This window comes from Salvia miltiorrhiza, chromosome 1, assembly GCF_028751815.1.
Source record: "Salvia miltiorrhiza cultivar Shanhuang (shh) chromosome 1, IMPLAD_Smil_shh, whole genome shotgun sequence".
NCBI lineage: Eukaryota > Viridiplantae > Streptophyta > Magnoliopsida > Lamiales > Lamiaceae > Salvia > Salvia miltiorrhiza.
This window is the reverse complement of record NC_080387.1, coordinates 30,187,195-30,200,031: the sequence shown is the minus strand read 5'-3', so window position 1 is coordinate 30,200,031 and position 12,837 is coordinate 30,187,195. Positions and strand designations below refer to the sequence as shown.

Below are 12,837 nucleotides of genomic sequence, written 5' to 3'. Positions count from 1 at the left end.
TATAAATACTCCCTCCGTCCCACTCCAATAGGCTCACTTCTTTTGGGCACGGAGATTAAGAAAACTTACTTTTTAGTAGGAAAATGGTAGTAAAGTGGTGTGGTCTATACCAATTAAGTACAACTTTTTTACCCAAAAAGGAAACTGAGCCTATTGGAGTGGGACAACCCAAAAAGGAAACTGAGCCTATTGGAGTGGGACGGAGGGAGTATAAATTTCCTCTAGGCTCTCGATTAAGCTCGTGAGCCTCAAAATATTCAGTAAATAAAGCTCCAGACTCGATTTGATACTAAACAAATAAAATTTGAGTACACCACTATTCGGTTCAGCTTGGTTCTTTAAACTTATCGAAAAGGGCATATATGTAGGGGTGCACTCCAGTGAGATTGTTATTTTTCGTGAGATCATGAGTACAATGAATAAGACAGTATATAATGTTGAATAAGACTGTACATACTGATGAATAACGATATTAAAAAAGTTAGTGAAATTTGCGCTCATTCTAGGATTCGAACTTTGGTAAAAAAATTCGCCATCTAGGTAAATATGAGTCATAGAATACATGAAATAACACCCACAAATCAAATCTAAAATCTCACCACATACATAGAATCTCATGGGAACGCTCCCCTATATACATTTACTAATACGTATATATTGGCCTCTTTGTCTAATAAAAATTAAAAAATTAAAAAAACGCTTAAAGGTTCTAATATTACTCGCAAGTTACAACATTAGATCAGCTGCATATTATCCATATATTATGGTTCTGCTATAAAACACAGCCCCATCACATTCGTATAAACTTAGATTGCATGACACATTATTTTTCTCCAAATCATAAGTTCTTGCAACTCAGTAACTACTAAAATAAAATAAATAGTAAATCTTTTACCATTAGAGTGGTTAATGCCTATGGTCAAATGTTACAAGTTCGAGTCCATCGTAGCATAATATTTAAATTTAATTATTTAATTATTAATTTATAAAAAACCACTAAAATAAAATAAAATGCAAGTTTTTTTTTTTTTTTTTTAAATAATAAATCGAAAGTTTTTGAGAGTAGAATGAACACTAGCTTAAATGCTTAACCATGACAAAAATATAACTTAAACACACCTCTTTTCTATTTCTCTAAAATTTCTTTTATGAGGATTATTCTCTTAGAATTTTTAATTGTTCGTTGTTAATAAGATCTCAACAAACCGTAGAATTTGAACTTTTCAGATCAACTGAATTTATATTAACACAAGATATAACTCAAAATATTACTTTGATATAAAATAAAAACAAGAACACGTTTTGCCAACTTAGATACAGAAAATCAAGTAGTTTCCTAATTAAATACAAGATCGTAACGGGAAAAAGTTCTCGAATACAAGATCAAATAAGAGGCGGATGGTGCGCTATATGTACTAAACGAATAAATTTTATGGTAAATATCAGTTTATGACCCATCGTTTGGACGTTTTCTCAAATATATTCCACCCTAAGCATATTTACAAAATAGGGGTAATTGCCTGTAAATTCCTAACATTTACACGGAATTGGTTTTTGCACCTATTTTTATTTTTCTTCTTTTAAATACCTAACCTTTCGTTTTTGTCTCAAATTTGTCCGATCACCGGTTTTTTCTTACGCCGGCGCCGGAAATGCCACTGTGGCAGCCGGAATCGCTGATTTGGCAGCCGGAATTGACACCTAAGTATATATTTGACATGTGGAATAAAATTAAACAAAAAAAAAGAAAAATAATTGACATGTGGAAATAACCCCCTCCCCAAATCGTCTTCTTCCTCCTCTTCTTCCCCCATCCGGCGCCCGCCGCCCCCTCTCTTTCCTTCCCCCACCATCTGCCGCCGCCTCCTCTCCTTCCTTCCCCCACCATCTGCCGCCGCCACCTCACCCATCTACACCTCGGCGCCACCAGTTTCCCCCTCCTCGAAACTTCGTCGCCTTCATCCAGATCTATATCGCTGCAGTTGAGAATTAGGGATCTGTTGGAATTGAAGGGAGGTTTCAGAGGGAGATAATAAGGTTGAAGTTAGTGGTGGGTTTGTGGCGGCGGGAGGTTTCAGATCTATATCGCTACGGTGGAGGTTTCAGATCTACTGTCGCTGTGAGCACTGTAGGGGAAGGAGGAGAGATGCAGCTGGCTGAAGGGGGCGGCGATGGCGGCGGCGGTAGGGTGTGCACTGCGGCGAAATTGACACAGTTTTTGAAGCTTCGAATTCGGCTGTAGCAATTTCAGTAGCTTCTTGCTACCATGTTTCACCTGTGTCATTGTGTGCGTGTGTGATTGTGTGAGAGGGTCGCAGGGGCAGCGGCGATGGGCCACGGCAGGGGCATCGGCGGCGAGTGTGGGAGGGGGTGCCGGGATCTGGGAATGAGGGATGGGTAGACGGGGCGGTGGTGGCGGCAGCAGCGGCGGCAGAGGTGGGAGCTATGTTTCATAGAGGTGAGGGAATCGCCGGTGGAGGGTGCGGCTGAGACTGAGCTCGCCGGTGGCGCGCGAATCGCCGGTGGTGTGTGGCTGGGGACGGTGGTGGCGGCAGCGGCGGCAGGGGGTGGCAGAGCCGGGTGGGGGAAGGGGAAGACTATGGGTGGGGTGGGGAAGATGATGACATAGATTTTTTTTTTATTTTTTTTTTAATTTTTTTTAATTCCACATGTCATGAATAGGCTATGTGTTAATTTTCGGCTGCCAAATCAGCGATTCCGGCTGCCACAGTGGCATTTCCGGCGCCGGCGTAAGAAAAAACCGATGATCGGACAAATTTGAGACAAAAACGAAAGGTTAGGAATTTAAAAGAAGAAAAATAAAAATAGGTGCAAAAACCAATTCCGTGTAAACGTTAGGAATTTACAGGCAATTACCCCTACAAAATAATACTCATCATTTTATTTTTTTTCTTATTTGTGGCCCGCAAAAATAATCCGGGGACCGGTATTTGACGTGTCCGGCCAAATGCCATGTTGGAAGTACAAGTGGAATAAAAAAAAAAACAAGAAAAAAACTAAAGAATTTCTTCCACTAATTGAACCCTAACCCACCGGCATTTCTTCCATTGCCAATTTCTCCCACCCCAGCCATCTCCTCCGACTGCTCTTCCCTCAGCCGCCGCCGCTGCGCCCCTTTGGGCACAGTCACCACCAGCTCGCCGTCCTCGTAGACCGCCGAGGCGAGCTCCAGCCGCATTGAGGCCGGTAGCCAAAACTACCACAAATCAAGCTCCAATTCAGTCCCAGAAACATCAACCACACTCCATTCCCCCTTATGACAACCTTGGTAACCCCAGGGTAGATCTCCACCGCGTCGGCCTTGACGCCGCTGCCGATTCCGTCTGCGGACGCGGTGAAAATGAGGGAGTCGAGGATCTCCACGACCAGAACGTCGGCGTCTGAATGAAGGGGAATTTCCAGAACCTTCGCGAAGATGTGCAGCAGACGCCGCAACTTCTTCTGGCGGCAGATGCTTGCCTGTGCTAGCACCGATGCGATGTCGTGTCGCAGCGTGATGTTGCGTCTACCGGGCACCGGGTGGACCTTCATTTGAGCCGGAATTCGATTCAAATTCGCATAAAAAAATCAAAAATTTGAAGCTATTTTGGAGAAAACAACAGAGAAACTTCGATTAAAAAGGAGCCTAGATGTGCTTTCGGGAAAAATATTGAAAATTTTAGGGAAAATACCGGATTACATAGAAACAAGATTAAAAATATAGCTTTCGAAACAATTGAAGAAACCCAGAATTGAAGAGTACTAGAGAGAGAGAGAGATAAAGGGGAGGGGGAGGAGTAATCTGGCAACGAGAGCTTGACGCATGATTTCTACGTTTTTCAAATAAGTGGATTCCACGTGTACTTCCAACATGACACTTGGCCGGACACGTCAAATACCGGTCGTCGGATTATTTTTACAGGCCACAAATAAGAAAAAATGAAACAATGGATATTGTTTTGTAAATATGCTTAGGGTGAGATATATTTGAGAAAATGCCCAAACGATGTGACATAAATTGATATTTACCCTAAATTTTGATTATATAATTTTCTCGATCACATTTAAAAGTATCATTTGTATGCATTAAAAGTGTCATTTAATTAGTAACATATCATTTTTTTTATACAAAGTATGATTTTGATATTATTAAAAATGTCATTTGTAATGCATCATTTGTGAAATATCATTTCTCGTCAATTCAAAATAAAGTATCATTTACATGCATTTAAAGTGTCATTTTCTATTATATAAACTATCATTTTATGTTAAGGAATGCTGCTAAATTTTAGAACCTATATACAGAAAGGTTTTTATTATTATTATTATTATTATTATTATTATTATTATTATTATTATTATTATTGATTTGTGTGTATTTGATTATTACATGAAAATCATATAATCAAGTAATTATTATTTATTTAATTCAAAAAAAAGAAAGTAATTATTACTTATTAAGTAATTATTTTTGTTTATTATGTTTGTGACGTTCTTATTATCTAATAAGTAATTATCATAACAAATTGATAGTAGTATTTTTTAGTTATTAACTTTATCTGTATATGATATTTGTAAGTTTTAGTTAGGAGCTGAAAAATCTAGGATTTTATTTTAGAAAAATGTAAAAACAAACTCATCTTACATGTTGCCGGAAGCCGCGACTGAGAAGAGTGTGGCGGGAAGGCGGTGAGGGCAGAAAATCTAGGGTTTCGAGAATGAAATTCGTGGAGAGAAGGCGGTGGGTTTGGCCGGGGAGTGGGGGGTGGGTTACAGTAGGCGGGCTGGTGAAGATGAGGGGCGCCGACTAGGAAGCGGCGCCAAGTTTCCTCTCGCTGTGCAGCGGCGACGTACAGGTTGCGCTGAGGGTTCTTTAGATGGGAGGAGAAGCAGGCAAATTGGGGGAGGGGTTGGGATGGCTGAGGCAATTGTTTGGGGGGTGGGATGACTGAGAGCATCTCCAAGGGTAACTCTACAATAGAGTGCTCTTCACTCCATTGTAGAGTTAAAATGTAGAGTTTTTGGATTTTCATCTTCAACAATCAACTCAGTAAATTATACCATTCACCAATGCCGAGCGTCGCCGCGCCGCTTCCCCTGTCCTCCGCCGTGGCCGGAATCGCGGTGGAGGGCCGAGCCTTGCTTCGCCGGAAAGGTAGGCTCTAAATCTCCCTTCTTTTCTCTTCTTTTTTTTTAAAGCCCTAATTTCTCCCCTGTTCCCTCTCGTTTGGCAGAAAAAGGAAAAACCGGCGGCTCACCGCCGCGCCGTCGCTGTTGCCGGCCGCCGGCTGCTCTCACCCCTCTCTTCGTTTTCGGACACACACACAAGACAGACACAAGAAACCCTAAAATTTCAGTTTACACATAGAGCACTTAGGGTTTTCAAAATCTGTTCTTTCCATTTTCTACTTCCTTAGCAAAATCAAACCTTGTAAATGTAATAGCTTAGAAAATATAGTAAAATGTGTGCGTGTGTATTCTGCTGTTCTTTGATGCTCGATTGAAATTAACAAGAGGAAGTGGGGAGGATTTGAGAGTAACCTTGATGTTGGTGGTCTTTGTTAATAGCTGGAATCTGTGAGTTTGTTAATCAAGTATAAGAATGAATTTCTCTTTGAAACTGGAAGATTAATGAAGGATTAAGACATTTAATCACCTACCTTCTTGATTTGGAAAAAAAACTTGGAAATTGATTGGGATCTGGAACTGCCGAACTTGGAACAAAATTTGAATCTGGAAGTGGTTTTGGAAGTGAAACGTGAGTGTAGGAATGAGAGAGAGAAAGTGGTAATTTAGAGATAAGAGAGAGAATCTTAATGAGTAAGATAAATTTGTATAAGTATGAGGCTTAATGAGGAAGCTTAGTTAAATAGGAGATATTTTAGCATAAATTAATTAAATAATGCAAGTGGGATGAGGTGAGATAAGATCAACTAATTAAAACATGTGGTTGTGAAATAATCAACTTAAGAAGACTAGTGGACAAAATATGAAATCTAATTAAATAAAACTCATGATTCTAATAAATAAAAGATCCTTTAATAAAATCATTAAAATGAACCCCCTTCATTTAAGGGAAAATTCGTGAATTCATGAGCGCATCAATCACATATAAAAATAAAACCACATCAGATAAATAAAACCAGATTTTATTAATGGATGTCTAACCCTAATTATTAGTAATTAAGCCTTTAATCAGTGATTAAAAGCCGGGATATGACAGACCTATACAATTCACAAGACAACAAACAATAACCTTCAGTTTCAGCACAAATATTGGCAAAATAAATGATAATGTGTTTGAATCTATAGCTATAGATTCCCGTGAAGTAGGGCCAGAGGTCTGCAATGATTTGAAGGTTGCATGCAAGTTTGACATCTTTTGTGTTGACTTTCGGCACAGATATCGGCAAACAAAATTTTAAGATTCGTGATTTATTGCCAACAATTGCTGGAAATATCTTTTAGATATATTGGCGAGTTCCATTTAGAATTAAAATAAATTCATTTTCTTTTATCCGATGTGAATCATCCTGATTTCTAAGTTCAAAATTAATCTAAAATTATTTATGAGGAAACGGGGTATTACACTGGTAGGGGTGGGAATCGGGTCGGGTTCGGGTATCCTACCCGAAAAAATCGGGTACCCGAATCCGAAAATCGACCAAAACACCTACCCGATCCCGAACCTGATTTTGAAATCGGGTACCCTAATACCCGACTCGGGTACCAGAGTCGGGTATTCGGGTACCCTAAATTACCCGACCAAGATGAATATGAAATACGCTGCCAGAAATCGGAAAATTCTTCTTCCTATCACACCTACAAAGGAGCAACAATTTTCTCAGTTGAAATGGATACAAATCCACTTTCGTTATCTCCTTAGTTGACTAAAACACTCCACTGTCAAAAATTCAAAAAACGTAAATCCCTAAATCGGAAAATGAATCTATGAATTCATATAAGGGAGGAAATCTAAAATACCCACCTTTTACAAACTACATTTTCCATATACCCACTTTTTGAAAATGATTTACCCCATACCCATTGTATTAATTTAATATTTCTTACCTGAAAAAAAGCTATGCGTAATGATCGGGCGTGTGATTTGCAGTGTGGATTTCGACGTACTGAGTGATTCCGTTAGTTATTCTTTACGCATAGTCAAAACTCTGCGCAATTAATATGCGCGCGCAGAGTTAATATTGGAGCGCATAGTTGACTTATACATAATTTGAGCATTGTTTGTATTACTATGCGGTGTATTTTTTTGATTTACGCAGTGTTTGCAATTTGAATGCGCATTGTTTTAATAATTGGAAGTTAAGATTGAGATATGCGCATAGTTAAATAGTTGTTTATATTTTATTATTTTATAAATAATTGTGCATTATTTTATAAATATTTTAAAATTGAGATGCGCATGTTTATATTGGTATGCGCATATAGTGTAATAAAAATTGAAAAAATCATAAAAATTGATATAATATTGTATGCGCATTTTATAATAATTGGTATGCGCATTGTTTTTAAATTGGTAAGCGCATTGTAATTAAAATTGAGCTGCGCATTTAATATTTTATACTTAGATATAAAATTAATTAAAAAAATTTAACTATGCGCATTAATAGTTAGATTAATGGTTAGATTAACTATGTGCATGGATAGTTAAATTTATACTATGCGCATGGTTTATGCGCATCTACTACATCTATGCGCATTAATATTTAAAATTTAACTATGCGCATTAACTATGCTCATTCAATTGAAATAGAACAATTTCTTAGATTAAACTATGCGCACGCATAATTTAAACTATGCGCATAGTTCAAATTTCTTAGATTAAACTATGCGCACGCATAATTTAAACTATGCGCATATAATTAAAATTATATTTTAAAGGCTTGCGCATAGTTCAAATTATAGTTTAATAATTGTAATTATAGTTTCATTTAGTACTAATCTTTAATTTGATGTCAATTTAGTATTTAATGTAATCATCTAATTTGATGGGCATATAATTATAACACTAATTAATGTAAGTAAGTATGCCTCACACTTATTAATCTAATTAATCTAAAAATAGTAATTCGAATAAAGTGTTACACTTTCACGTGAAGAATCTTATCTGCAAAAAGTTATATGTGATGTACTATGTTTTCACAATTTATTCAAATTTCACGTGAATATTTTTAGGTATAGCAGCTATTTGATGTACAATATTCACAGGTATAGCTATTTGATGTACAATGGCTTCAAAATAGATAATAATAATAGTAATCAATTAAGGTACACGTAGTTCACGGGTGAATGTGTTACATTTCTTTGACCATTCATTTGTTGGGTGAATGTGTTAAAATAGATCAAATAATTTCTCCAACCTACGAACTCACAAAAAAATTGGAAGGGAGCTGAGAAAAACTACAAGGAAAAGCTTGATCGGAACGAGGTATATTTTTCGCAATTTTGTGGGCAGAGTTGAATTTTATGGTCTTGCAATTTACTTGAATTTTGTAGTTGAAAACTTTACGGTATTTTATTGGGCATAGTTGAATTTTATTGTTTCGCAATTTAATTTGTTGCTTGTATTTATGATTGAGCATAGTTTAAATTTGAGCATAGTTGAAAATGTGTAATCTATTGAGCATAGTTGAAAATGTTGAATCTATTGCGCGGAGTATATTATATTGAGCATTGAGCATAGTTTGAATTGAGCATAGTTTAAGTTGAGCATAGTTTTATTGCGCATAGTTTCTAATACGAGTATTGTGTTAACTTTATTTTTTTAGATGATGGAGTGGAAGAATATTATTGTAAATTATGGAGGATATTGGAATGATATTCTTTACAATGGTGGGAGTGCAATATTTTGTTACATTCGAGCCGATAATATATGCATTTTGGAGTTGAGACAAAGTATTGACTATTATCTGGTTGCCAACTCTTTGAATCCAAGCTACGATCTGTATTATTTATCAAGAACTTGAAGTGGTAGGCTGATCCGGTCTCTGTTAAGCAACGATGAACAACTTTTCCGATTATGCACCACTGAGGTCGAGCCACAGGTTTATGTGACTTTGAAAGAGAGCACTTTTCCACCGCCGCAGCAAGAAGTGTATCGACCTTCAGTGGATATACCTTCTTCTTCCACTTCATTCGATCATTCCATCGTAGACCAGATGAGAGGATTTGATTGGTTTTCGGATTCAACTCCTAATTCAACCATGAATCATCACACTATGAGATCTGTTGGGGATGATGACGTTGATGATGATGAGTACGTCCCATCAACAGATTCTGATGGGGATGATGAAGAGGAAGAAACAGATGAGCGGGAGTCAGCTCGAGTGGATTATGGAACATTTGCAGAGCATATTGCGTGGATACGCCGTGAGGGTGGAATTGGCGAGCTTATGGCGATGATAATGCAAACAAACCCACGAGGTCTGTATGAAGATTTAGGCCCAGAAGCATCGCAGAAGTTGAGGAATTGGTTAGTTCCGGTTATTCCAGAAGATTTTACAGAGAATCTTTTTGCTGGTAGACTTGCTGACATACCAAATCCCGACGAACTAACTGAAGGTTCGATATTCGAAAGCAAAGAACTTCTCAAGCTAGCTGTTGGATTGTGGCATTTGGAACATCGAGCAGAATTCATCATTCCTCGTTCCGACCTGGATAGGATTACTTTCAAATGCAAATATCGGAATCGGTGTCCATTTCAGTTACGAGCCACTCAGCAGGGATCTTTTTGGTTTATTCTCAAGTTTGGGCCTGCGCATACTTGCATTGGGGACATGGTAAACACTGGTGTGCGAAAGTTCCATGCTCGAGTCATCGCAGCACATATTGCGAAGAAAATGCGTGAGGATGGTGAAATCGTGAAGCCGAGGACTATTATGGCCGACCTACAGCGGGAATATGGTGTGGATATCAGTTACAGTGTGGCAATTCGAGCAAGAAATGGTGCCGTTGAGATGATATATGGGGGGCACAAAGAATCGTATTCATTGCTCCCTGCCTACTTACACATGTTAAGGACGTGCAATCCAGGATCGTTGACAGACTTGGAAATTGATGCTAGTGGTCGGTTCAAGCACCTTTTTGTGGCACTAGGTTCATGTAGACTGGCATATACTATGTGCCTAAGGCCAGTAATTGTGGTAGATGGCACACACTTGAAGGGACGTAACAAAGGTATATTGTTTGTTGCAGTGACGAAGGATGACAACGAACAAGTCTTTCCCTTGGCATTCGGTGTTGGGCCTATAGAGAATGATGAATCATGGATGTGGTTTTTGTCTCGACTGAAGTCAGCTTATGGTGAGAATTCAGAAATGTTGATTGTTTCTGATGCACATGTTAGTATAGCGAATGCTGTGAAAGCTGTATATCCGGAGGTTGCACATGGTTTGTGTTACTACCATCTGTTGAACAAACTCACTCGATTTGGCAAGGCAGCAGTTGCACTATACCAGAAAGCAGCTTATGCATATAGAGAAAGTGAGTTTGATGCTGCGACGGCAAGTTTAAAAGCTCTTAAGGAAGAAGGTGGAGCTTATAGCAAATTGATGCAGGTTGGCCCGGAGAAATGGTCAAGATGTAAGTGTCCTGTTCCACGATATAGTTTCTTAACATCAAATATTGCTGAATCGTTCAATTCTCGTTTATTGTGGGCAAGAAGGTTGCCCATATGTTCCATGGTTGAGGCAATCCGTCATATCATAGAAAAGTGGTTCGATGAAAGACAAGAAGCCGCCAAGTCATTTTCTGCTGATGTGACACCGGAAGCTCTAAGCAAGCTAACTGTTGAATTGGAAAGATCAAGGAGATATGAGGTCGTTCCCATGTCACGTACTGCTTTCAAGGTTAAGAGTTCTAACAAGACTTCTAAAGTGAACCTTGAAACGCAATCATGCACGTGTGTGGAGTGGGATACGAACAGGCTACCATGCTCGCATGCAGTTGTAGTCATAAGGTATTGATCATCCTGATAAGTAGAGCTCTATTTTGTGTAGAATTTAATATTTTTATATTTGCATGAATGTTGTTCAGACATACATGTGATGATATATCTAAGCATGTGGGGGATTATTATCAGGCTGCAAAATTGCGCGAGGCATACTCGTATCGAGTTAATTCAATGCCCCCACTAGCTTCATGGACGATTCCTGCAAACCTTCAAGGTATTGCCATTGATCCGCCTAAAATCGGTAAACAAGCTGGAAACGCCGTCGTCTATCTCTACTGATTTCCATCCTCTCCTCTCCTCTCTCTCTCTCCACCGATCGCCATCTAGAAACGCCGTCGTCTATCTCTACTGATTTCCATCGACGTCGCCGTCTATCTCCACTGCCTTCATCTCCATCGATGTCGCCGCCTTCATCTCCATCGATGTTGCCGTCTATCTTCACCGCCTTCATCTCCATCGCCGCCACCGTCAATCTCCACCGCCTTCATCTCCGCCGCCGCCTTAATCCTTAGGTTGCTGGTTCAAATCCGGCAGTGGTTGTGGGTGGATGTTGCAGATCTAGGGTTCCAAACATCCAGGCGTGGTAGATCTAGGGTTCCAGGTGGCTTGGGGCTTGAAATCCGAAGCGCCGCCGCCTCGGCCTCGTCGCCTCCGCCATGTCCTGCTTCGTCCCCTGCCGCGAAGCGCCGCTGCCACCGGCCTCGTCGCCGCTTGCAAACAGTTTATTAGAAATTATTTCTTATGTTATTTTGTACTTGTTCTTAAGTAACACTCAAGATTTTTGTTGATAATATATTGTTGTATTTTGATTGTTGATTTAGAGGAATTGATGTATTTTGATGGTAGATTGAATTGTTGTACTTTGGTGTTGTACAACAATTTTTTTAATGTTCTTAAATTCACAACCAAATTTATGAATTCACAATTTAATGTTCTTGAATTCACGACCACATTTATGAATTCACAACTAGATTTAAGAATTCATAACCAGGTCGATGAATTCACAACTTATTGTTCGATGAATTCACAACTTAATGTTCTTGAATTCACAAACTAGCTCGATGAATTCACAACTTAATATTCTTGAATTTACAACCAAATCTATAAATTTACAATCAAAATAAATTACAATTTTAATTGTGAATTCAAACTTTAAAAACTCAAATTCACAACTACTTGAATTCACAACCAAAATAAATTCTAGTTGTGAATTAAATTCAGGTTGTGAATTCGACTGATTGTGAATTCACAACCAACATAAATCTGGTTGTGAATTAAATTTTAGTTGTAAATTCGTTTGGTTGTGAATTCACAACCAAAAAATTCTAGTTGTGAATTAAATTTTGGTTGTGAATTCGACTGGTTGTGAATTAAATTTTGGCTGTGAATTCGACTAGTTGTGAATTCACAAACAAAAAATTCTGGTTGTGAATTCGATAGGTTGTGAATTCTCAATTCACAACCAGTATGAATTCACAACCAAAAAAATTTGGTTGTGAATTCACACTGGTTGTGAATTAGGGGATTTTTTAAAGGGGTGATGTAAAGTGGACATTTTTTTAATTTTTAATGTGGAAGGGTATTTTGGTAACAGTGGCCATTTTTTTATGTTTTTATCTTAGTGGACAATTTTTAAGTTTACTATTTCAAAGTGGCTATTTTCAAAATCCACTCTTCTTTTTATTACATTTTCATTATTTATTTCGAAATATTATTTGTTTGTACTTATAAAATAAGAGTACAATGTATTTTATATAGTGGACTAATACTTATAATATGTATTTCAAATAAATAGTTTTTGTAATATTTTAAAAGTATTACATTTTTCACAAAAATATATAAAAAAATGCAAAAGAAAAACAATA

General features: G+C 38.0%; 2 protein-coding genes across 2 annotated transcripts; one reads left to right on the top strand and one right to left on the bottom strand.

The window, feature by feature from the left end:
• Positions 1-2,880: 2,880 nt before the first annotated feature.
• On the bottom strand, positions 2,881-3,783 carry LOC131019441 (uncharacterized). The gene has a single exon (XM_057947991.1). It carries the CDS (start codon positions 3,550-3,552, stop codon positions 3,148-3,150), a length of 405 nt encoding a protein of 134 aa, XP_057803974.1. The 5' UTR covers positions 3,553-3,783; the 3' UTR covers positions 2,881-3,147.
• Positions 3,784-9,179: 5,396 nt separating this feature from the next.
• LOC131006030 (uncharacterized) lies at positions 9,180-11,251 on the top strand. The gene is made up of 2 exons (XM_057933189.1): positions 9,180-10,978; positions 11,056-11,251. Exons 1-2 carry the CDS (start codon positions 9,180-9,182, stop codon positions 11,249-11,251), a joined length of 1,995 nt encoding a protein of 664 aa, XP_057789172.1.
• Positions 11,252-12,837: the final 1,586 nt, after the last annotated feature.